General features: G+C 43.2%; 2 protein-coding genes across 2 annotated transcripts in view; one reads left to right on the top strand and one right to left on the bottom strand.

Annotated features, from left to right (window-relative positions):
- Nucleotides 1–9,927, top strand: part of LOC143207361 (uncharacterized) — an 89,226-nt gene extending 79,299 nt beyond the window's left edge. The window contains exons 4-8 of the mRNA XM_076420752.1: nucleotides 34–244; nucleotides 1,235–1,559; nucleotides 2,476–2,742; nucleotides 2,841–5,796; nucleotides 6,329–9,927. Coding sequence (XP_076276867.1) covers nucleotides 34–244; nucleotides 1,235–1,559; nucleotides 2,476–2,742; nucleotides 2,841–5,796; nucleotides 6,329–6,643 — 4,074 coding nt within the window. The 3' untranslated portion in view covers nucleotides 6,644–9,927. The remainder of the gene's footprint in view (nucleotides 1–33; nucleotides 245–1,234; nucleotides 1,560–2,475; nucleotides 2,743–2,840; nucleotides 5,797–6,328) is intronic.
- The window catches only part of LOC143207365 (uncharacterized), a 93,283-nt gene continuing 76,389 nt past the window's right edge, over nucleotides 9,717–26,610 (bottom strand). Inside the window, exons 5-7 of the mRNA XM_076420756.1 lie at nucleotides 22,333–22,423; nucleotides 13,169–13,225; nucleotides 9,717–12,449 (exon numbers count right to left, since the gene is read on the bottom strand). Coding sequence (XP_076276871.1) covers nucleotides 12,367–12,449; nucleotides 13,169–13,225; nucleotides 22,333–22,423 — 231 coding nt within the window. The 3' untranslated portion in view covers nucleotides 9,717–12,366. The remainder of the gene's footprint in view (nucleotides 12,450–13,168; nucleotides 13,226–22,332; nucleotides 22,424–26,610) is intronic.

Below are 26,610 nucleotides of genomic sequence, written 5' to 3'. Positions count from 1 at the left end.
AAGCTAATAATAATATTCCAACGATGATCGCAGGTAATACGAGTGTCTGAGACTCGCGAGGGTTTCTTAGACCTGAATGATCTCGAGCGGAGACTGATCAAAGTGCGAGCAGAGGGTGTTACGCAAATGATCGGGTGCTTCAGCGCTGCCAGTTGCATAACCGGTGTTTTGGCAGATGACGTCGCGACGACCCTTCTGCTGCACCAATATGGAGCACTTAGCATCTGGGATTACACGGCTGCAGGTAATCATCGACACGATATTAAGGCCACATGTTTACTAATTTTTACGCATTTTCTCAGGGGAACTATCGAACGTTTTTCACTAGCATTTTGCACACATGTTTATTATGGGTATTTGTAGTAAAATACATAATATTAATTCATCAGTAATAACTGTGGCAAGAGTTTGATACCAAGAACGTTAAGTTTTTACATACCAGACTGAAAATACATCAGTTGAAAGTCCAACTTTGCAAAAACCCCACTCCACCTTACATACATTTTTTTCACATAGAAACAAAAACGATAAGAGTTATATTTTTTTATAGAGTACAGTAGACTTCCAAGAATGAACCTAAATTTCTAATGAATGAACAGAGCTATCTCACAATCAGTAAATCTTTATGTAAAATAAAAATGTTCGCATTGATTGCAGGACACAGGAGTCGAATAAGAATTGTATTCTTCATATCATTCTGCTTTAAATCGTACGTGCTCATTTTTGTCATAAATCCATAGAATCCGCACACAAACAAACTTAACCCGGCGTTAGTTAGGTGGGGTCTCACAGACCCCAGAGTTTTTAGATGGATCGTAACATTGTAACAACGCGTGACAGTTGATAAGCATTTTTGAATAATAAAAATTTAATTTCGTGGATCTGCGTTTTTACAAGCCTCTTAAGCAATACCTAATCTTATATTTTCCCACCTAACCAACGCCGGGTTAAAATATGTCCTATACATATAGGGCCATTGCACCACCTCAAAGTACAAATTATTGTTAAAATACCCCGTTAAGGTAGAGGTCAGCAAACAATGGACGGTATCAAGATCGTCGCAGTGTTTGTGCCTCGATTAGCGACAAAAATACGCGCATTATCGTCTTGTTATTTAGTGTCGGGCAGACAAATATATTATACTTGCTGTCGTTCGCGCGACAACATCTCGTGAATGATTTATCGACGTCCGAGCGTTTGTTCATGATCAAAATGCTTGTGTTACCTTTTCCAGCGCCATACGTTCAGATCGACATGAATCCGCATTTACCGGGCGTCGGAGAGACAGCCGTTCACAAGGATGCGATCATTTTCGCCGGGCACAAGTTCATCGGCGGTGTGCAGTCCCCCGGCGTGCTCGTGACCAAACGGTCCCTGCTCAAAGATAAAATTGGCACGGAAGACATGAGGGACTCCCATCACTATCATCGCGATCCGGAGCTAAGGGAGGAGAGCGGCACAGCCGGTGTCGTCGAGACCATCAGATGCGGGCTCGCGGTTCAATTGAAGGAGAACGTTACACCGCGAGCTATCGTTGCCCGGCAAGATAAGATCTCTAGGTAGGATTATCCTTAAAATAGCATTGTATAATTAAACACGACGTCGAGTATATTGGCCGACTAGGGAGAATCTCTCGAGTGCCATCGGCGCGTTCAATCACCACCTCTTTCCTCTTCTCTCGCCTTATCTCCGCGTGTGTCAGCTTCCTTTGAGCACGTGGACTGATATGTTTGTGATTATAATTAACCTGCTGAAAAATTTCCAGCAAAAGATCAAAGATAAAGGCTTGCCGTTCGCTATTATTATACATATATCTATCGTGCGTCGTTGATACGTTCCACCTCGATCGATTAGAGAAACATTTGACATTATCTTTCTTATTATTGTCTGCTCGCAAAAGGAGAGATACGTGTCTGTTTCGTACATTCAAATGGTCGATAGTATAATACGTCTAATGATAATGGACCATTACATATAAATTCTCATTCTCATGTATTATTTTATAAAAACTCGAATAAACGGAACATTGATTTCGCTGATAAAAGTGTTACTCGCGCGGAAGCTATAGTAAAGAGTAAAGCAATCTTTTTGCATGCTACAAATCCATGCTACATGTGTCATTAATATTTCAAGATTCACAGTTTAAATATTGCAGTAGAGGTATCAGTACGATCGTTGAAGTGGCATGTAAGAAAAATGGGTAAAAACCAATAATTCAATAGGTATGATTCATAGCATAAATAATTCTTAAAAACAGTGGAAATACTTTTTCTGAAATTCAGACGGAATTATGCTGATAGGGGCTGCTTTAGCATTCAATTATTCAACCGGGCCAATATGCTCTCCGTCGGAATGTAAAAACCAATTGGATCGCGTAGTAGTTAGTTAAAATGGAAGAAGAAGAAGAAGAAGGAGAGATGGCAATAGAGCGTGGCTCCGCATTTTAAACCGTGCTCGCTTCTCCGTCCCATTTAGGCAAGTGTTGGCCCACGTGCGCACGATCCCGGAACTGATTCTGCTCGGCAGCGGTTCGCAGAATGTCAAGAGGCTGCCCATCTTTTCGTTCATGGTGCGGCACCCGCGTGGCACGTTCCTTCATCACAACTTCGTATGCGCCGTTTTGAACGACGTGTTTGGGATACAGGCGCGTGGCGGATGCGCGTGCGCGGGTCGTTACGCTCATGACCTGATGGGAATCGACCAAGAACTCGCCAAGGAGTACCAGAAGGTGCTCGTAGAGGGGTATGAAATTTGAAACCTTCTTCGTGTCGTTATCGATTCCCGGCTCAGCCGACGTGGCGGGAGATCGGTCGTTCATGCTCTTTGTTTCTTCCTTTCAGCGAGAAGAACACCGACAACGAGGAGATGAACACGGAGGGGTTGCGGCCGGGCTTCGCGAAGCTCTCTTTCCCGTACTTCATGTCCGAGGCGGAGGTCGCCTTTGTTCTTGAGGCCCTCAAGATGGTAGCCACGGAGGGTTGGAAGCTGTTGCCGCAGTACGGGCTGAACCCAGACACCGGGGAGTGGCGGCACCACACGAACAGCGTATTCAAAGAGCGAAAGTGGCTCAGCTCGATTAGGTACACCGACGGGAAGATGAGCGCGTCGGAGAGGCGTGTGTCCGGGGCAGGTGTTCTTCCGCAGAACTACGGCGACTGTTTGCAGACCGCCCGCAATATTTTCAACCGCGCGAGAAAAATGGCACAAAGATACCCGCTGCAGATCGACCGTAGTTGCAACTTCGTGTCCGAGCGAATGGAAGCTCTACGATGGTTTATGTTGCCCAGCGAGGCGCAATATCTGCTGCTCGGCAACTCGCTGAACGTGAAGCAAGACGTACCTTTCAATCCAACGCTATCGTGGAACAGGCTTGGTCACCACACGCCAACGACCACACATGATAGCCAAGTGAGCTGTCTGGCCCTGGTTAACAGCATCCGTCGACTGAACAGCGATATTCCCCGGACGGGAAACTTTTTGATCTCAACTACATCGCCTAGACATCGAAGTCTGCCGGTCCTCAGCTCGGTTCGAAAGACTCTGCTGAATGCAGCCGAATTCCAGACGGGTTACTCTAGCGGAAGCAGTGGTAACGAAGAAGAACGATCGGTTAGCGCTGATCGAAACAACGGCCCGACCGGTCAAAGGTCGCCGGCTACTTGCCCGAGTTCGCCGATGCCCGTGAGATTTGCTGTTGGCGATGTGGTCACGCCTTCGGCCCTTAGCACGATCTCTCACACAGGCAACAGGCCAATTAAAGAGGAAAAGGATCTGATGGACGCTGCCAACGCTGGCCGTGCCAGGTGCAATTCTCTCGGCAGTAGCGGGGGTGGGGAGAACGCCTCTGTGAATCGCAAGGTGGCTTCGTCATCCTCCTCCCCTATACCGCCGCTCCCGTTGAGTCCTCAAACTCTAACTAGTTTAGGACTGAGCGGGAACAATGGGAACACTGTGAAGCCTAGGCGACACCATTGTAGCTGCAGCAGTCAAACCGATTTGAACTCGTTGGAGTTCGAGAACGGCAGCCCGAGTCATTCGATTTTGTCCTTGAATTATCACAACACGGCCTCGCCCCCGTCCTCGTACTCCTCGGTCAGCGATTACACGGAGAAGTTCGTGGGTGGGGGTAGGTCGTCGCCGATCTCCACGAACGGTGGACAAAGATCGGAGGACGATCTGAGCGCTTATGTCAAAGAGGTGACGAAGGAGCTGGCGACGGAAATCAAGTCCGAGATCCGAGAGGTGATCTCGAAAGTCGACGACGCGCTGTCCGAGACAAACACCTCCGAGAACACGCCGCAGCATCACTCACGCAACATCAGTGCTATCGGTTTGCCCACCGCCGAAGATAAGATGAGACACGACTCGTTCACCGCGAGCAACATAGCGGAGTACTTGATGGAGTTCTCGAAGGAAATGGCCAGCGAGGTGAAATCCGAAATCAGGTGCATGGTGAACGCCGTGGACGGGTTGCACAGACACTCTCCGGACGCGTCCGCTTCCGATGTTTCCTCAAACGGTTGTGGTTCGCCGGATAGAGGAAGGGCGGTGCAGCTTTCCTCATCGCCTAGGCTCTCGAGCTCCAGACGAAGCGGCCCAATTGAGATCTCGGGGAAGGTCGGCGAGCTGACGCAGCAAGAGAGTAAGATGTCCAGCGAGTGCTCCTCCGACGAGACAGTGATATACGTGATGAAGCCGGCGGAGAACGAGCAGATGGTACGCAGTCAGTCAAAGACTGACGACGAAGAGGTGGTGCATGATTTGGACGATGATCTGAACGACGACGACGGTCATGAAAGAGGTGGTCTGGAGATTGGTGACACCAGAAAAATCTTGCCGAAGATTTATTCCGCAGTGAACTCGGTCAGTTCACAGGACAGCGGCATCAATCTATCTTTTCACGAAAGCGACAAATCCTTGGACTCGGTCGATCTGAAACGCAGCAGCAGCGCGGAATCCAATTCCACGAACAGCTATGGTCGCAAACCAAGAGCGGCATCTATGACCGCGCTGGTGAACAAGTCTAATTGCAAGCAACAGGTCCGCCAAGCCGACGACTTCTCGGAGGATGAGGAGTGCTCGAGCGATTTGAAGGAAGAGGAGGACCAGGAGGTCGCGTTTGAATCGAATGATGGTAATACCGATGCAGCCCGACCGCAATGGCATTGCCCACCGAAGAGCGTTTGGAAACCAGCGGTCGAGGCTATACAGGAGTTCGATATGATCAAGGACAGCGATAGAGTGTTGGTTTGCCTATCGATCAGTGGCAAGGACTCGTTGTCCCTGCTGCATACTCTGTATCAATATAGATTCTACGCGAGATCGAAGAGCATAGACTTCGAAATCGGAGCGGCCGCGGTGGGCACGAAGGGTGTGGATCCAATCGGGACGATGAGCTATCTGAAGGCTCTCAATGTGCCCTATTTGTATGAAGATCAGAGTACTGAGACAAAGTGCAATCCCGGCGAGAATCAGCCAGAGGATCCCTTAGACGCGAACGGTGCGTGCAGCTTTTGCAATCGGGCGATCAGAGCACGGCTATATTCGATTGCCAAGCGGCACAATTACAACGTGCTGGCGATCGGCCAGCATCTAGACGATCTCACCGAGGGTTTCCTCGTCTCGGTGTTTTACGGCGGCAAACTAAAAACCATGAAGGCCCATTACTACATCCGCCGTCAGGATCTCAGGGTCATCAGACCGTTTGTCTACGTTCGAGAGAAATCGCTGAGGCAGTTTGCCGAGAGCAAGAAGCTGATGGCTTCACGGGAAACCAGGTCGAGTGACCTTCCCGAGGTAAGCCCGTTATTTATATCACCAATTGTCACCGTTTCGCGCGTCTTTAATTAGACGCGCAATCGATAATTCACGTATTTCTCTCGATGTCATCGCTCTTGACCCGCTCCGATTCAATTATACCTTAATTACCTCGAACCATTTAGCGTTTCCCTCGTATTCTTTGCCAGTATTGATCGGTGTGTTGACAATGGAAACGTTACGTTATTCAGAAAATGAGTTGTGACTCTACCATATTCTTTAAACTGATTGAAATTAGTATAGAAAACATTTCCTCATAAAATGATTCACTAAATTGAACATAAAATGATCATAAAATATGTTATAAATCGTTCAAAGATTTCTATCATACATTTTTAAGATTTTAGTCTGCAGAATATTTACGCTCTTCAGAATTACTTAGCCTGCTTCCTTCGTCATCAGTTTTTCTCTTCATTCTCTTTTCAACGATACATAATACTACTCTACTAAAGTAAGATCGAAGAGTGTCGAATGTGGGTCAGTATTGAAACAAATCAATTTTCTTTCGTAGAAACAGAATCAAAGCAAGGAAGTAATGATTCAACACGAGCGCTCTTATCCTCGCCTCTCTTGGTCCTTGAGATCGGCTCTACGGCCTTTGATAGACGCTCACGGACACCAAACGGATCTGGATATGGCCTGCGCGAACTCGATCAGCAGTTCCAGTATTTCCAGCGCGAGCAGCAGCAGCAATGGGGGCGGCAGCAGTCAACAAAAAAGGCAGCGACGCGTGAAGACGAGTTCCCTGTCAGCAGGATCCAGCGTGCACGGTCCGACACAGGAGCAAGAAGACAACGAAGACACCGATGAGGAGCCGGTCCTTTGAGGTAGACGCGCCGCGAGATGGGATTACAGACGACGATCCTCGGTCTCATCTTCGCAACACCGTCGAAAATTACCATTAAACACGCTCTCCGTCGTCAGGAGAAGACGACAGCGGTACGCCGCAGCCGTTGCCACCGCTGTTGCCACTACGAACACGAATGATCCTGATGGAGAATGCTAAGAAGTGGTCGGTCATCGACGACAGGAAGATTGCGACCAGTAGATCAACGTGATACTCGAACGGGGCGAGAACGTCTCGGTTTCTTGCGGTTGTGGCATGAGTGGATCTTGTCCCTCGACCCGTCCATCGGGCTGCGTTTTTCGTCAGTAGTGTGTTTCGACTGTTTCAGACTGTGGACACTTGCCAAACGCTCTAAGAAATCATTTAACAGTTCTGGACCGCAGAGACTCTCCGCGGAGCCTCTACGAATGTTCTACTTGGAAGATGAGCACGTGAACGGTTCTCTCGATCTCGTGCTGGTTAGAAAGAGTTCGTCGGCGTAAGACGGACGCAGCGACGAAGCGATTCTTTCTCGATGAAAAACGACAGGCTGGCACAACAGCGCTGTTTGCGATCCGTTCGCTATCTACAACGATATTGCTGCAAATTACTTAAGAGAGACACGTTGTTGCGCGGTTAAATGTTACTTATCTAAGGACACTTAGCATTAATCACCACAACACGATGAGACTTCGGTTATACTTTGCGAGTCTAGAGTGCGCGACAACGGTGTGGAGTACGTTCCCTAGGGACTGGGGGATTCCAGGCAGCTGATCCAATCTCAAAAATCGTTCATTTCACCGGGATCGGTGTGAAACCTGAAGTGTTTTGATGCCGTTAGACTGATTGGAGTGCGACTTGGTTTGTATCGCTGGTCAAACGCAAAGGATGAAGTGACTTGAGAAAAGCCAAAACCTCGACTGCTCAAACGGGACTGCAGAGCAGAATGACAAAGACGTTTGATTCTTTTTTACCTGTAGAATTGTGATTTCGTATATCGCGTGAGCGCGCGTCCAGCTTTCACGATAATTAGGGTATAATGCGACTAACGACACAAAATTTTTGTAAACCAGTCGCCAGACGACGAGCCACCTTTTTGAACATTTTTCCACGATCATCCGCGGCTTTGCGAAAAAGAAAACCAATTTACTTCCTCGAGGCGAACGGACGAGAAACACGTGGGCGCGGATATTGTGTTGTATTATTCTCGGATCGAGAGGTCGTTCGTTTTTTTGCGGTCAAGAAAAACGTCGTCCTTAGCCGTCCGAGAATGACTAATCTCTGATAAGGACTGCACCGAGCTGTGGACATATCCGATCGAATCGCGCGCGATGATCGCTGTTTGACGAATGCGTATTTATTAAGTGGAGCGACGACTACACTTGGACGGATCTGCTTTCTGCGAGCCACGGCCACGCAATTGAGGGGTGAAGGTTTTGACAAATTCTCAGCGGGTGTGTAACGTACTCTTCGATCGCACGCGCACAACGATGCTTGGGCATGCTTGTGAACATACGCGTACATACATAAGCTTGCCTCTGGCGAGTGAACCGAAAGAATCTGGTATATCATTAAACGAAAGCTTTTTCCTCTTAACTGGTATGTGCGTATAAATATTCTGTATGTATAAACATATATCGCCTTGTACGAGATTATCGGCGAATCATATTTTTTGACTATTGTATAGCCTTTTTTCGTCGGCGAAGTGAAAAAGGCAAGAGCGGGGGAGATCGGGCGCGACATAGATTCAGTGTTGACGCGGAGTTCGAAAGCGTCGAGACTATTTGAGAAACGGGAGATTCCAATGGCGATGACAGTATCGGGACGAATGGAATTTGGGCAGAACCAGAGACACCAGTTAAAAGCGAAAGCTAGATGGCGTGTAGGGGAACTTAAGCTGTCAGGCAACAGGACGTCTGTTGCCGAGAATCTTGAAGCGGCGCAACGGTCGTTATATCAGCGCCATACTTAATGCGCGTCTTACGTTTCCGTTTGTTTTTACGTTTGACAGTTGTACGCTAGCTATCATTAGAATGTAACCTAACCGATTCGAATGCTTCGCGTGAACACGCTTGGACCTGATTTGGAAACGATGCCGGCACATTGTCAAATTGCTAGACTGTGGATATTTCTTCGATTTTACATTTTTCTAGAACCAATTCTCGTGGGAGCTTCAATTACGTAGGAGTTCTCTTCTTCCGTTGAAGACGTTAGAGTGAGGATAAAATAAAAACTTTCCCGGTTTCCGTCGAAGTTTTTATTTTATTGCGTTTCGACTGCCGTCTAGCAGCCACCGATTGCACGGCATATGGTGTCGCGTTTGCGTAGTATGTGCTCGCTAGTATCGCGCGTCTTTTAACTTCTAACGCGGCGCGTGTAAGGCGCTCCTTTCTAATTATAACGGAACTCCGTTTATCTGAACCTGGTTATCGTGAATTTCGGGTAACTATACTCGCGATTAAACTCTTTTTATCGCAACCACTGCCAGGTGGCGATTCTGCTACATGAACACACAGTGATTTTTTCTATTTGGACCATGTTTTACGAACGTCATAGTTATTTTCACCCGGAAAGTTCAGATAAATGGGATTCTACTGTGGTAATCGATTAAGGGGAACTCGATAGATGCGACTTCAAGTGAAATGACGCGAAACGATGCAAACGATTGCTGGTGGAACCTGTTAACACGTTCAGAAAGTGATTGTGAGTTGAAGACTCGTGAATGTGGTGTGCAGCTAAGGACAATGAATATTGCATGTACTGATACTCTGGTTGGTTTAGAATTAATGAATGGGAATTTGTTGTGATTAGAAACGAGAGCAAAGTCTGTGGCGATCAACGAACGTGTTAATGATGTCAATGTTTTGTTGCAATGTCAAGCGAGATCACGGTACGCGGTGGCAACGCGGTATCTGCTCGAAGGCTCGTAGGCGCCATTGTAAACCGTACACGCAGCCGTAGATCCTCCGTACGCATTCTGTGTCGTACCGAGTTATTCTTTCTTTTGTTTCATTTTTTTTTCTTTCAAAAAGCAGAACCCGTATTTTTTGTCGGTGTGTTGCGGAACGTAAGCGTGTCGCATTTATTGCGAACACGGTCGAACTACAAAACATACATAAGCAGCAACAATAAGATGATACGAACACAACAGAATGGAAGTCTTGATCTATATTGTATTTACGCGGATAGATATTATCATATTTTCCGAGAGTTACGAGAGGATGTTGTTACTGTAAAGATATGTAAGTTTATTTATCGCTAATAAAAAATGAACGTTTAAGAAATATCTATGGAAGCCCGCTGTTCCTCGATAGCAAGCTGACTCCTGTCTATTCTACCCCTTCCTACGATATTGCGAAAATTGGAAACGGCAGGGAAGCGTTTCCTTAGAATACGTGGTACAGGATTATTTGAGAAAGGACCTTTTTGCTAGGAGCTGACGCAGCTAAGCGCGAGGGTATTGCTTTTCATGTTTGAAATAATTTTTCTGAACGGAGAACCAGCTATCTCCGGTTTCTTTCAACAGAAATTGGACACGCTTTCCTGATCCGTTTTGTCGTCTGTTTCCTTTGCATATATTTTTACTCTTACGCGGTTGATATTTGTCTTCGAACTCTATAATTAGACTGATAATTAGACTACGCCTATTAAATGTTTGGCTCATCTCTGCTGTCCACACCACCACAATTAAAGTGGATAATGATACAAAGAAATTTCCATTTCGCACCTGCATGTTGTAATTGATGCACACAGTATTTTTATTTCGTTTAAAGACCCGCAGTCTACTGCGTGGAGTAGATGGACACAAGCAGCAATGTACTTACGTATTGCAAAGCATCTTCTGTCTGAGTATAAGTGGGAAATAATTTGTTTAAGGATGGGGAAAATTGTAAGTCGCAGTATCACGAAGAATCGTTACTTTATTAGATTTATTAGACCCTTTAAAATATTCTTGAAACAGCGTGCGGCTTTTTGTTATTTGGCGTAACAGTGAAATATCGTTTAATAAGGTACACGGTACGAAGCTCGAGGAGAGCAAAGCGATCAAGATCGATTTAAAATTCCGCGTAACATTCCCCCGAACAAGGTCCCAGGTTTTGGTTCACTTTTCCAAAACGACAAAACGGACAAAACGGGGGATATTCGACAGCGATTCCATCGAGAGATGTATTTTTCCGTGATACGAATAGTAGCGTCTTCAGCTCGTTGATGATCATCGACGATCATCGTCCGATTCAGGTAAGCTTTTTAAGTCCAACCTCGCCGATCAATCGATCCGGTGTGTTTCGCCTGTGTCGATCGATCCAATTCTGCCTGCGGTGCTCGTGTTTGTGGTTCTTACAGTTATTTTTAGGTGAATAACAATGCGATCTATAGTTAGATGAGAGTAAAATCGAGAAATTTACATATCTTAGAAGGAAATTGATTACGATCGAGTCGCGTGTACATCGAGAGATTAAGACGAAGAGACACGACGAGAAAGGAGAAAAGATGCGTGTTCCGAGTGAAGCGGCTAACGGCTAACACTCATAGTCCAGAGCCAATTGATCCGTTATCGAACGAGCATTGCCGTCGAAAATTGCTCGGCCACATCACTCGTTGATCATCCGTGCTCCTCTCCTCGCCTATTATTCGCTTGTTACATCAGGTAAGCCACCGAAAACAGTTCGCGAAGGTTTATCAGTAAGATACTTTTCTGCACAGTTAATGAAGAAAGTTAGACGTCCCGCCGACTGTGACTTTATGTTACACGAAAATAACGTATCGCGTGCGTCCCTTTGTTTTGCATTGCGCGACACCGCAAGAGGTCAGATCTGCATTATTTATTAGACACGATAGATAGTGATCCTGGCGCTTACAAATTCTCTGTATCATTTATTTATGATTCCAAAGAAATAGAAGAATCGAATTTAGTTGGAAAATAAAAGAATTTTTGTAGTTTCTATAATTTCTCGAAGATATGGAAGTAATTACTATTCTTTATCTGTTAAGATCTCTATTAATAGTTGTCCTCTTTATCAGCTCCTGAAAAAGGAAAGAGGATTCCTTTGCAAAGTGAGCCCCTCGACGATTCGTGGTCCGATCGGGTGACATAAAATCGCAGCAGCTATTGTATCTACAGATGTTGCAGTAGGTGAGATTAGGGCTTGTCGAAAAGGTCCTCTGACATTGACCAAAGTCACCGAACAAAGTCGCGGTTGTAGGGGGACTACACGACGTGGAGGCCGAAACTTCATACATGCGTTTCGTCCTAGGCCCGCTAGAGGACTCATCAGTAAGGCTGACTAGCGGGCCCTGCCTTAGACGGTGGGATGTCGGAAGGCGGTTGAGGACGGTATATATGCTAATTGTTGAGGAACGAGTACTTGCGGGAAAGGACCTTTCGAGTGCCTGTCCCTCTTGTGGCGCATGTATGAAGTTCGGCCTCCACGTCATGTAGTCCCTACACGGTATTAGAGAGTGGCGCACCCTGATGGCAGTACGGTCAACCATCTTTAGCGTCAGCGGGAAGTCGAAATGCTCCCGCTTTCCTTTGCTCGTTTATTTTCATGAGTTACGCGTGCGTGGTGCAGTAGATCGGGAGTTCGAACGATTCAAACAGGTGAATAGTTTCGTCCGCGACCGTGAATGTCAGAGGAAGAGATGGTGGGCGCGATCGCACGTCGCCGTTGACTCATTTTTAATTCGTTCTATCTAACACAGAGACGAGAATAGGTAAAATTCTAGTAGCCGGGGGACTGCAACTCCTCGTCCTCGTCCTCATCGTCGTCGTCGATCCCTGGCTCACCGAGCGCGTGTGCGAATTCTGCAACAACGATATTCTCAATTAAACAAGCACACCAGTGGGAACTGTTTTGAATTATTGTGCAGTAATTTTTAATTGAATATTGGGGAATTTACATGGGCCGGGGAAGAATGACTCCCGTTAAAGCAAGAAGAAAATCTACTTTAATTATGATAACACACTTCTGCCTTATCTCACCAGAACAATTACATTGATTTATCACAAGGCGCTCTCTGGCTGTTTTAAGAATTATACTATAATAAATTAGATGGAAAGCATTATTTCAAAGAACGCAAGGAGAAATTGGTGAACATCGTAGACCACCTGATTGGTTAAGAGTAAGGACAGCATGTCTAAACCTATTTCACGTCCCAATCCCAATATTCTCATAATTGAGGATGAGAGCCAGTTGCAAGCAATCGAAGGTTCGCCATTTTCATTGAAGCTCTCCGTGTACCCATCGTAATTTCATGACCGAGAATACGCGAAACTGGAGATGACTTTTGCTTCCTGTATGGAAAAATTCGGTCGCGGTAACCTCCATCCACGAAATACTCTGCCATTTCTACGCCGGAAAGGTTAGATATGGGACCAATTGCGGATGAAATGGGAAGGAGAAGCCCGAGAGACGGGTACTGGAGGATCCGTTCCCTCTCTTCCGTGTCAATCATATTTTTCTCCGATTATTAGAAAGTCTCCGGGGTAAATGGTGAGCCCGCAAGCTCACAGCGACGGCTTACCGTAGAAATCGATCCGTCCGTCTCCGTCCACGTCCACTTCCTTGATCATATCCTCGACTGAAACACAGTAAAAGCGGCTTACATCATATATTTCGTCGAGTTTAAATGCTATCGCTGGCAAATCCCCCAACAGATCGGGGAAAACCACTACAGTTAGCGGAGTTGCGCGTACTCCGTCCATTCGGTTTCATCGTTTCCCAGATACCCTCACACTTTCGCGAAATTTTGGCGCGCCGATGCACAGATTCGTCGGTTTCATACAGGGTGATCTGTAACCACAGTCGCCAGACTAACTCTTATGTAGCCAACCAAAATGTATACATCATTTGAAAACCTTTTGTATTTGACATATTTGCACAAATTCTCATTTGAAGACTATGAATTAATATATTAGCGAGCAAGGAATGGACATTCACAGAAATTTTGTAATATTTTTAAAATGCAGTAAATGGCTACCCGGTTGCCCGCACAAGGGTTAAGGGTTCTACGACGCTATTCCGCTACTCGTTCTCAATGGCAAACAGCAGAATTGCAATAGATTTATACATTTTTAGATAATTATAAATTGTTATTACAATATGTTATGACACAAGGTTTAAAGCAGTGCTTGATATAAAAAATAACGTGAAACTTTCCACTGGCCAGTAGCTTCATTCGATACCATAATAAAATTATCATCGGTTCCTATAATTCACAAACAAATGTAACTTCGACAGTTGACATTATGCAGCAACTTCGACGTGCCACTGAATAATTATTTCTGATTTCGCTCACGTCCAGGTCTGTCGCGGGATGATTACAGAGTGGTCCGACAGACTGACGGAAAGTAGAAATTAATATCGTCGCTATTACCGCGCGCGCGTCCATCGGAGGCGTTCACTGACGCGGCAAATATTGCATTTGGCCTGATTAAAATCACCCATGAACGATCGTATGCTAATCGACGCGACGGGCGTGCAATTTAATTTTTAAACTCGGACCGGCCGACGCGACGCGTCGAGGTAAACCTGTCGAACGAGGTATCGCAGTGTGAAACATCGCGCACGGATATTATTCGCGTCAAATTTTCCCGCGCAAAAAGCCGCTGCATCTCGCCCCCGCCCGATAATTCCGTCCTATTTTGCGTAAAACCGATAGCACGTGCACCGCGAAACAATGACTTTTTTTATCGGGCACACCGGGTCTCCCATCGTTGCGAATTTTCAAAAATTGAATCGCGACAAATTGAATTCTCGAATCAAACGATAATTCGTATTTTTCGATTGTCGGAGTCTGGCGGCAGCATATGGCTATTTAGGAGCGAGGCTCCATCACGAGAGACATTTTTTAATATCGGACGACAGGCGAATTGTAAAGTAACGAGGATTTGGAAACAAAAGGATGATCCCTGTCAGAAATTTATGACTGGAGTGGTTTATTTTGTCTGCGTGCGGCCGACCATTAAGCGACAATTTTAATATCGGTTGTCAGGCTTTCACGACATGCAGCAGCGTTTCCAGTTTTCATGGAAATCACTCCTTTCTATTCGTTTAATTCAATGTTCAATATTTTCATTTCACGTTCGATAGAATCATCGCCTCTGCATTAGCGCGAAATGCATGCAGTCATTCTCGGCGAGGTGTTGGGCTTACAATTAGACTGCGGACCTTTATGCAAAATAAAATTTCTCCACTTCAATTGCAACAAACTGGAATGAAATTTAAATTGATTTCCTTTCGTAATAAGTCAATGCTTTTACGGTTTTGGGTTTCTCCTACTCGTTTCTGTCATAAATGCATAAAATCCGCAGTCTAGTCGGGTTCTATGTTACCGGTGTGTCCGCCTTCGCAACTAATTCTACACCGCTGTCACTATCAACTTTGTTTTAATTTCCATTGCAAACAAGGTTGCAAAGTCGCTGCCGGGTGTCCGAATGTGTTACTGCCGCCACAAAGTTCGCTCCAATTCGCGTAATTGAGACCAATTAGCGGACCAGTTTTCCGATTCCTTAATTTTCGTGTTAATTCCAATCACGTTAGCCGGAGGCTGCGAAAGGGCTCGAGGAAACTTCTGCTACGCTGCAAGAATAAGCCACCGCGCCGCGCCGCGCCGCGCCTCCCCGGCAACTACTTCTCCCCGCGATTTATTGACACTGGATGGAATGAGGTCGGAATTTCAGGTTTATTGCTGAACCAACAGTTAATAAGTAATGGAAATCGGAGAATCGATTTTAAAAACGTTTCAAACTCTTGGCTTTCTAATATTGCCCCTATAATTTATGTCGGTTCGTACAGTAAATGGAAACATCGAAATATGTATATCTGCTTCCTCGGAATTCAAAAACTGTGTTCATTCGTTTAGTAATTTCATATAAAATCCTTTCGCATCCTAGCAGTTCCTCTTTGAGAAGAAAACTTCGGAACATATTTTAGCAAATCTTATTCAGTGTAGATTATTATTACTCTCTTTTTATTTTTACTTGTTAATCATGAAATACAGTGCCTACAAATCATACAGATCCTAGATAATGGCGTTTTCTCCAAGTGTGTTTTAAATCCACTTTATTCGAAATTTTTATTTAAATATAATTTTTGCCCAACGCTGGTTCAAGACCATTCTCATAGTTGATTAAAAAATATTTTTGTAACATACTTTGTGAACGGTAAAATTGATCAGGTATGATAGCTAAATATTCTGTTACCAAAGATTACATTTTTTTTTTGCAGAGGCTTGTGTAAAATGTATAATAGAAAACATTCACAACGAACTCTTTTTATGAGAACATACTATGCAGAATGTATCTATCATCAGCAAGTTATACAACTGTACAAATTGTACACGTAATTGAATAATTACGGGGGACAGAAAATATTGAATATTGTTTTCAAATCACTCCCGGATTAATTACTATGTGTATTTGCAGTTACAATTCACCAGCTCGTTCATTTAATAGATTATCAGGTATGTACCTTCGTGGTGGCCAGCAGAACCGGCAATCTCCTCGCAAGATCATTGCTATCGACTAGTGTAATCTGTTTGATACCCCTCGGCAATTATTAATACCGACAGAAATACGTGTGCAGTTCAAATTGATTCTGACCAATTAGTGGCCTCATCCCATACACCGACGTATTATTACGTTGGTCACCGTAGATGGCAGTTCAATACAGGAAAATGCAATTTACCCACTCGCGGAAGAGCGCACGCGCGACCGTGTCAGAGCTATTACCGCAGCGCGGGTATATTTGCACGCAGATTGTAAATTTGCATGAAAATTTGCAGGAAAAATTCGTCGCTGAATTAATTGGCCGTTTAATCGTTGCAGTCCAAAAAAACAGGCCAATACTGTGCGCATAAGAACGCGCGACCGAAGTGAAAACTTGAATGGCGCTTGCACACCTCTCTGTTTCTCGCTCGCTCGGCTAAACTCGGCTCCCTCGAGTTTACCCGAACAGCGTTTCATCTCCGAGCGTGACGGATCAGACTAATTCGCTGCCCAGCAAGTGTGTACGCGGTGCGCCTAAAGAAGTTTTCAGTTCAAAAAGGGTCAGGTATACGTTACGGAACATCTTACGCTGTTTTAAATTTTTAAACACAATTATAAAGTGAGATTGAGACCAAGCCAAACACGGTGGTATTTATTTATCTATGATGGCCGGTATTGTGGTAAGTCGCGTCTTCGATTATCGAAAAGACTCAAGATCTCATATCAGAGATAACAGAAATATTTGTGTAAGCGTCTCATATAATCTAGTGCGTCAGTAAATATTATTTATCTGACTTGTTTCCTTTCTCTCTAAAGACAAGCTAATAAACCATTGCTTTTACTGATTTTGCAATGAGCTTGTTACTTTGAACTGAAAGAAAGATTATCAAGATTATATACATTTTTCCACTCTGTTATATCGCACGGTAGCATTTTTTCGTGCATTAGGTAGCAAAAAGCTCTTTAATGTCTTGTCAGTGTTTGATAAATGTTAGCTCAATTCTTTGCACCTCCATTTCAGCCGACGCGACGTGACGTATATATAAATCTCTTGAAAATATGCAGCGTATTTCATAAGAGCGCGGACATGTGGTCTGCGAAACTTAATGTCCATTGAACAGGGATATTGTGTTAGTATAAATTTGCAGGGTGTTACATTTAAGTACGAATATGTTTCATCTGTAATGGAGAGTAAACGGATCTTGTTTGTAACTCTGAAAATGAGACAGAGCGACTTGTTCAATGACGAAACACAATTTATATGTCTTTTTCATGCTAAAATTTAAGCTGTAATTTTAATTTTTTTATAACCTATTCGCGTCACTAAATTATTTATTCAGTAGTTGTTCGAACGACATCCCACGTATTCAAAGTATGTATTCCTATCTTGGGATCAGCAATTTGTATTTTGAGATGCTCATTTTTCAATGATTGATTTTGGAAATTTTTTTCAAACAGCATCTATACACTGATACTATACATGTACAATAAATTCCTTGTAGTAGTAAAAAGCTGCTATATTCTTCGAAAATTGAATTTTGGCCAGCTTTTCGAGACCGATTTTGAAAAGTGGCTCGATCGTAATTGTCCGGGACGACGTTTGTCACTCCTTTCTTTGGCGGAGATAAAGGAGCCAGTCCGTTCGGAAGCGCGTGAAAGCGCAGGACGTGACGCCTTTAAATTGCAAAGGAGCTTGCGAGATTACAGTGACGCGTGTGCCAGACTTACGGAAGGATAACGAGAGCTCCGACTACGGGTCTTAGTCGGTCTTTTCCGGGGTTGTTTATCCACGTGACTTATTCCCGGCGACGCGTTCGAATCTGGCGGGAAAGCTGATTGTGATTTTCTCGAACGAGGAGAGTAGAGCAAAGGATCACTCTGTAATAACGCGTCGAATCAAATTAAACGGGACGAGTTACATCGAATCAAAATGTTTCCTTGAACAGGATCCGTCGCTGTTTGGTGTAATAACAGTCCCTGCAGTCCCATTCTTTTATACGGTGTAATTTTTGAACTGAAATTAGACCGGCTCCGACGCCTTTCAAAAATAGCCCCATTCCTTTCACCATATTTTCTTATAGCTCGAAGCTCTCCGGCTTTAGCGTATTCTCCCATGGCCTCGGGATTTCGCTCCGATTCTCCCGGACCTGCAAGTTATGGAAATCTCTGGCAGGAAAATAACTCTGGGGACACCGTCGCGTAAGAGACAACCATTCACTGCGTGCACCGCCCGTTCAAACTTATCCCTCGAATTGCGTGGCCAATCGGCTCTGCGAATAAACGTGTGCAAATCGTGGAGCTCGAGACGATTTGTCGCGCAAATGTACGAGATCCGTCGATCCGAACGGAATCGGTGATGAGCACGGAACTTTTCTCGCGATACGGGGGGGCTCGTTTTCGTTTCACGAACAGATGGCTTCCTCCAGCAGTTTTCCACTCAACGTCGGCCAGCTTGCGAACGACGAGATTCCGGCGAACCTGATTGCTCCTATTTCGTCGGATTACGGAACTTTTGAAGGCAGTCGCTTTCTATTCGGAAACAGCTACAGCGCAGCCTTGATTATCCGATACATTTGAACTCGATAATCCGAACAGGAGGACCACAATTTTCGGATAATAAAACGGTTGCTTACCAGTTACCGTGCTGCAGTGGGTGATCAAATTATTATGAACAGATGGAAAAATTGTTCAAAAATAACTCCTGTCTTTACGATCATCTTATTATGATAGCGTAAAATAGTACAATATATTTCTAAATACGTTACTCTTCATTGTAATTATTCAAATAAAGTATACTTGCGTTTAAATCTTTTGAGTGATCACTACTTTTTTTCTACTTTGGCATAAAAAGAACTCCAAGCAGTTCCAATATTAAAACTGCATGAAAATTGTAAAAATTGAACATGTTAAAAATTTTGAGAAACAGTTGACTATGTATAGGCCTGTCCAACGTCTTCTTCCATCAGTTAGTAGTTAGTGCGTTCCCCCCTTTTTACGCTACTACAAATCCTGACACACTTTTAACGGCACGACCGTCGCACATAGACCGTGTCAAATAGTGGGGGAGTCACCTCCCACCTCATGAAGAAGTGGGAGAAGGGTCAAATGTGGCTCGGAGGCCGCGAGTTGGACAATGTAATATAAATTGAATACGTTCTACTTGGCTAGTAATTTGCATAGCTATGGACCTTGTGTCCTGTCGAGATTTACCGCAATCCAAGGGAGCTTGGGAGCATGCTGTTTCTTCCAGTGTTTATAAACAGTTTGAGTACCAATGTAGTTGCTATCCCTCGGCTTACCGAATTTAATATGCCTCTCTATGCTTACGCACAAACAAGCTTGGGAGAATGGTGTCACTCATTGATATGCAAACTCACAGCTTTGGGATACATTCAGATCGTAGAGCTCCGAAATCTACAGGTGAACAGCGTTACAGGTAAACCATTTCAATGAAATCGTAAGCATACACGAGAACTACAGTAGCTGTTTCAACTAACTCATTTGAATTTCATTCTCAGTTTGGAACAATACGAAAGTGTTGCTATTCATTAGCGACACCAAGAATAAAGCAGGATCTTTAACACTTTAACAAGTTTTTCTGCGAATGCTAATACATAGATTAGATGTTAGATAATACTACTTGTACAAGCTAAAACATGTAAACGGAATCATTCCAATTACTGCTTCAGTAATGATTTTAGTAAAACATATAGCAGTTTATTTAATAATACAGGAATAGGAAGGCAAAGTTTATTATAACTTGCAGATTCTAATGGTTTACTTAATAAATTGTAGTAAAAATTCATTTTCAATTTTGATAAAAACAACGATTAAAACATTAAAACCACAATTTTTAATAAATCCTTGTAGGTACGTAAAATATTTACTTTTTTTAAGTGTCTGAGTATTGTGGGAGTAACTGTATATGAAACCTTGATAGTCACGAGCGTATTCAGTTAATTGAAATTTCTCTTCACACATCAGTGATGAACCACACCAGTAACATGATATTGGCAACAATTGGTCATCACAAGGGAAGCACGGATTTAATTAAGATTTTTTAAAAGTTCGATTGAAATCATATAATAGGAAGACCGTTGTGGTAAACCGACACCCTCGTTCATTGCATGAAATTTGATATCTTAATACTTGGACGTTCACAATTAGTTACAAATCCCCATTCGCACGACTACAGAGATTTTATTCTGTACAACGTTCAGTTCACGTTTCTGGCACCCCTCCGCGTATTTGATTATAAAGGGTGGGCCGGAAATCGTGGTACAATCGGGCAGGGGGTGATTCTACGATACATGCAAAAATAAGTCGAAAAAAAGGAGAAACATTTTTTCGTTTGGCAGTTCGTTTTCGAGAAAATCGAGTTTGAAAATGCAACGAATACACGTGCTATTGCATAGGAATTAGGAATCGTTTGACGCGTCTGACCATGGCACGCTGTTTGACGAAGCGTGAAACAAAAAAATTCCTTTTTTTAGATTTATTTTCGCATGTAGAATCACCCCCTGCCCGGTTGAACTACGATTTCCGGCCCACCCTACATATGTATCTGTATGTATAATACTAATCCTCGAACGACGGACCTTCTTGTAACTATATGTAATTAATGATGTTTAGGACGTGCTGTTTGAGCCATCAATTTTCTGTACGTTCATCATCCTAAAACTGTTCATTTAACTAATTCCCCGTTCACGTTGTCATCGGAGGGTTAACTCTGTAATGGTATGCTGGGGTCTATCATGACGTCAGTAAAATTTACTCTACACTGATTTGAAATCAGACACTGGATGAAATTTCTTTATCGAAATTTGTTTGTCAAATTGACACAATGGTAAAACATTAAATGAAGTGAAACGTTAATCATTAGCAAAGTTAATAATATTGAGAAAGAAGAAATAAATATTTACAGTTTTAGTTTCAATCTTAGGAATCCCCACTGGTTCAAAAATTATGCGTGTTTCATGTTCAGCGATTTCCACCGTGTTTGACAGGTAATGGCGCCATCATGTTGGTATGTAGTGAGCTTTCAAAAACTGTGAAATAATCGCCGATAGATAATGTGTTAAGCGTTGATATCTACTGCATATACCTTTCGTTTAGCATCATATTTACCACCAAAAGACGAGAACACTAAAATCGAGTGTGCTTTAACTTTTATTCTGCGTACATATGTATATTCTAATGTTAATCCTGTAGTACTGGGGTGCAATTACACCACCTGAATATTTTCAGTGCAAAATGTAACGAGAAAACTCTGACTGCGTAAGTATTTGTGAAGTTTTATTGATTTTCATGACGGTAGGTATGAGAAGATTAAAAAATTCAATTGATTATATAAAAATTCTCTACGGATAAAACTAATAAAGGCGAAGTTTCCGTTTACGTCCGTTGTCAGAATTGGATGAAATTTTGGAAATACGTTCTTTTTTGACTAAAATGATGATTGTCAGAAGGATTTTTAGCGACTCGAAAAAAATTTGTTTACCATTTCAATGTCACTCCCTACCTTACCGACATCGCTCCTGTATTTTCGTATGCCTCTCCGCCCCCCTACCACCTAATCCTGACTAATTCTGATCACATAATCTTCCCATTATAGATATTCAATTAATTGGTTTAACAATTGGAATTTTGAAAACATTTTATATTAATTTCCCGAATATACATATTTGATATCTAATTAATTGCAAAAATGGATCATCACAAGCTTTGTTGACCTCACAGCGCCATAAAAGTTCACACATGTGATCTATGATTGAATCATCCTTAATGCCACCTCTTAGACTCTAGATTGACATTAAAATAGTAAAAAATTTGTCGGTAAGGGGGGTAGGGACTGACATTGAAATGTTAAAAAATTTTTCATGTCGCCAAAAATCCTTCTCACAATCATCATTTTAGTCAAAAAAAAAAGAACCTATTCCCAAAATTTCATCCAATTCTGACAACGAACGTAAACGGAAACACAGCCCTGATAAATTTAATAATATCCATTTTTTTAATCATGCGTGAAGTATGTCACACATGGTATTCCTAAGGGAACTTACAATTAGTTAATTTTCCATTCGATAACGTTTCATGTACGTTTTTCCTAGTTTGGAGTGCGTTTATACACTCCTATACGGAGAGTGAAGGTTAATGACATATGGACGATCGACTAGGGTGGATAGAATCGAATACGTACTTTCCTCCTCGGACAGGTCCTCCCCGAGGCATTGCAAGACAGCTCGCAGGTCGGATGCGGTAATGTATCCTCGATTATGCTTGTCGAACACCTGAAAGCAGAGAAAGAAACGAGAAGAGAAGATCATCGAATTGTTCCGGGCGCTCGGGTTTAATGGGACGAGGGTCGGGGGCATAAATCATCGCCGGGGGATGGGATTCTTTTATTTCGTGGAAAATGGAATATCCGGCCGAAGGCGGAGAATGGCAGAAGGCTCTTTCTTTCGTCGTTCGGCAAGAGGATGTCGGTCGGCTGCTCTTCGAACGTGCTCCGATTATTGCGACTACGCGACCTGGCGACCGAGCCTCGCGAAAAAATGCCGCCGCGGGAATAATAGCGATGCTCACGTCTATTATTTATCGGCCGTTGCCGACTTCCAAAGACGGTCCGAAACGGCCGGACCTCGTCGGGAAATAGAATTGGGATTGATAACGCCTTAGGGAACGTTCTCCGCGAGTTTCGACTCTCTTGGACGGACCGGGTTAATGCTTCCTGCCGGTTTCTACCCCTATTCCCGACACTGCTTCGTTACGACGGAATTAATGGTCACGTTGGGCGGATCGCGAGAGGACACTAAGAGGCATCCTCTTCTGATCATTGTCCCGTGTCCCATTTCACCCAAACTTCTTCACGCAACATCGAAAATATAGAGGCAAGCTAGAGTGTGTAAATTCAGTGAAATTGACAAAGGATGTTGTTATATTATTCTCACCTTGTTAAAATGATTAAAAGAGAAGAATTGCATCTGTACCTAATTTCTATTTCTTGAAACTCTGACTTGGACAATTTTTATTTTTCACAAAAATCTGCGGTCTAGTGATAATATTTTTCATCTATATCAAAATTAGTCATTGAATGTTTGTATTTTCTATTTTTCATTCACCTGACAAAGAATTTCATTGGCGTAGTACAACCTCAATTGTGAGACAAACCTGTTGATATTCGTTACAAAATAACCGTCGGTCGGCGTTTTTTCAGCCATAAAATTGGATCGGCGCGTTTCATGCGAAACGAGAGAAGCTGAACCGCATTGATCGTATAACAGGCAAATAAGTTCGCCAATCGCGTTCAATATTTATCTTCACGGTTCGAGCGGCGACTGTTGCAATTCGCAGTTTACTGTTGTGCATTTACGGGCAACGGGGTAATTATGAAACTCTTGTAGCGTGTAACAAATTACAAATATTGGTATGCGTCACTGTGCCGGCACTCGTAGAAATGGCTTCCAATCGGTACGTTCACTCAGTCAACTCATTATTTTGTACAAGCTGTTTGTTCCCGATCAATTTTCATGCTCGTGCTGCTCACGTATCTGGCCATTATAATCGTTTACCCGTTTAAACGGTAAATATATTTTTACTAATCTACTTCATGTTTTGACAATCACATTATTTGTCACCCACAAATTCATTTACCGGTAATAGTATACGATAATCAATAATTTCTTAAAAATTTCTTGTAATTTGATATAGTAAACTGTTTTATACGTCCTTATGTAATTAAATGGTAACAAATTTTTTATTTTACACGACATAAAAAGGTTATGCTCTGACCATATAGCCGTGAACCATATTTTAGGTTGTCAATGATTTTCATTCCCCGACATAAACACATAGAATTTATGTATTTATATATTTTATAGCAGCACTATAAGGTTAATATCATCCTTTATACACCTGTTTATGATTATACGTGTCCTTGCACTGTTATTCTATGATGTGTAATAAAATAAGTGATGACGATAATATTGTGTAGATTTTGATGCTGTTCGTCGAACGAAAATCCAGACCTAGCCTTTCTGTGCATTTTTAGGTGCGAAAAATTGAGGAAACCTTTTCGTGTTCGAACAATGCGCCAAAAACTATCGTACACGATTCATCTTTTGTAAAATCTGAAGAGATAAAGTGAAGACGATGGCCGTGGAACAAGCGCGAGCATTTTCGCGTAGAAATTATACGGTTCGTCCCAGTTTCCAGAATAGAAAGCTTGTGCACAACACATCGAAGAGCTACTTAGCGTCACAGCTAATGTGCAATGCCCCATTTCTTTCTTTATTATTTCTTTTACTTTAAAGCGAGCGGCCATCGCGCAGCGTCAAAGGGAACAATGTCTCAGGTCATCGATTATGAATCGATCAAGAAACCGGAAGTGCCCGATTCTGCCATTATAGTTAGTGATTACACAACGTTCTGTTTCTTCGCTGGAAATCGTTGGACCGGCTCCGTTTCTGGGACGAACGAAGGAAACGGCTGTCCCGCAGAAGGAAATGGGAAAACGGGTGGTTGAGAAAAAGTCATCGGCGACGAATGATTGTGAACGCGTCAATATCGCGGCTATCTTGCATTCCTCACGGGCGTAATTAGTCCTAGACTGGTAGACGAGGGAAATCCTAGTCAGCCAGTCACCGAAGCATCGTTTTCCTCCTTCACTGGTCCATTGTTTCATCGACAGGATCCATTCGGCCATCGACGATGGCCCGATCATTATAATTAACACCATTGTTGGTGACATAATCGAAGTCACGGCACTATAAAGTCAATCGAACGAGTTTTCAAACGTTTTCGGTGATCCATACGGTCTAATACTTGTTAACGGCGAGCATGTTTCGCTGACAAATTGTCAATTAAAGCGAGCCGACGCGACAAAGGTTAAGGACGATTTATTGCCTGAACACTTTGACGCATCTATTAGCCGAGCACTTTTTAAACGATGTCATGGCCGTGCGAACGAGGATAATGGGAGAAAATCTGTCGCTGCTTCGAGATCTTCTCGCCTGCTGCGGTTTGTTGAGGTTGAAGGGTGGAGTTGTCGGTATCGATACGACGCGCGACGCGGCGAATGTTACTGATTGCACCACAGAGCAGAGCGAGCAAAGGGATAAACGGGGATGAAAGAATCCTCGATTGGTTTAGTGCGATTGGATACACGGTGAAATTGAAATTGCTACGGAGTCATTAAAAATTACGTTGTCTACCGTCGTGCAGTGACCCCATTAAGAAGACTAAAAGAATTTTAAAATAATATTATATTATGCTCAACTTATCAAATTCATTAAGGGAGGAAATAAAGTTCTACGTTATTAATAGGATTTTTATGAAAGATAAAATGTTTCCGAGTCGATTGTAAAAAATGGAGGCTAGATAACAATGTATTTCATCTTTCAATAATTTTAACAAGTCAAAAATAATGTAACAATACTCTCAAATTCATTTTTGCTATAAATGCATAAAATCCGCAGTCTACTTATTAACACCATTTAGCAGAAGTGCCTAATGGAAACAGAAAACTTGGAAGGTGGAAATTGGAATTTGTTCATACCCAGATCGAGTCATTCAACCGTCAAGGCCATCCTACCGGGAAATACCGTAATAAGCCTAGTAACGTGTCAACAGAGTGAGAAATTAAACAAATTATATTCAATCCTATGAATCAGTCGCTAGTCCGACCACACGATAAGCTTTACGCTTCGAATCCGAGATTCCCAGATGTTTCACCTCTACTTCGCTGCTCATTCGTCTCGCATAAGCACGCGATCATGGAGCAAATCGTGTCTATCCCTCCTCGATCCAGTGCTCTTCCCAGCATATCACGCTCGATAAGAGACGAAAATTCGTAGGATTTTGCGGCGTTATCGCATCTATCTGGATGCTGAACAAATTGCTCAGATCCTCTGAAAGAAGGATGAAAACAAGATTATCGCGTTTCGCCAGCACACGTACATGATAATCGCAAACTTTAGAGCCGTAAAACGTGATGAACGGGATCGGGGACGTGAAGCGGAGGACCTAACAATGAATTTCCCCCGAGTTACTCGCAGGATTGTCCGTGGTCACAGCTGGAATATTAACATCCGCTCCAATTTCCAAGCCCTTCGATTTATTTTACGGGATGATTAATCAGCTTGATATCGTATTTGTCAAATAAAGGCGGGTCCGCATCGCGCGACATTAACTGCGGCCCATTTAAATGAGACTATACATCACGTTTATCGCGCGCGCGCGCACTCGCTCATTACAAAGGCTGTTTCGGCCAATTACGAGATAATCGACCACATGTTGATATAATGATTTTCACCGTGGCTGTGCAATCTTATCCATAAACTCTGAAATGTTTTCCAAATGTAAAAAAAGGAGGAAGACTCACATTATTAATGGTATCGAATATATCTAGTATCTAACTCTAACACTAATTACTGCAGAAAATCATTTGAATGTATTGCTTGTTTCATAGAAACTCAGT

Source organism: Lasioglossum baleicum, chromosome 3, assembly GCF_051020765.1.
Source record: "Lasioglossum baleicum chromosome 3, iyLasBale1, whole genome shotgun sequence".
Classification (NCBI taxonomy): Eukaryota; Metazoa; Arthropoda; class Insecta; order Hymenoptera; family Halictidae; genus Lasioglossum; species Lasioglossum baleicum.
The sequence above is the reverse complement of the archived record's forward strand: the minus strand, read 5'-3'. Positions and strand labels throughout refer to the sequence as shown.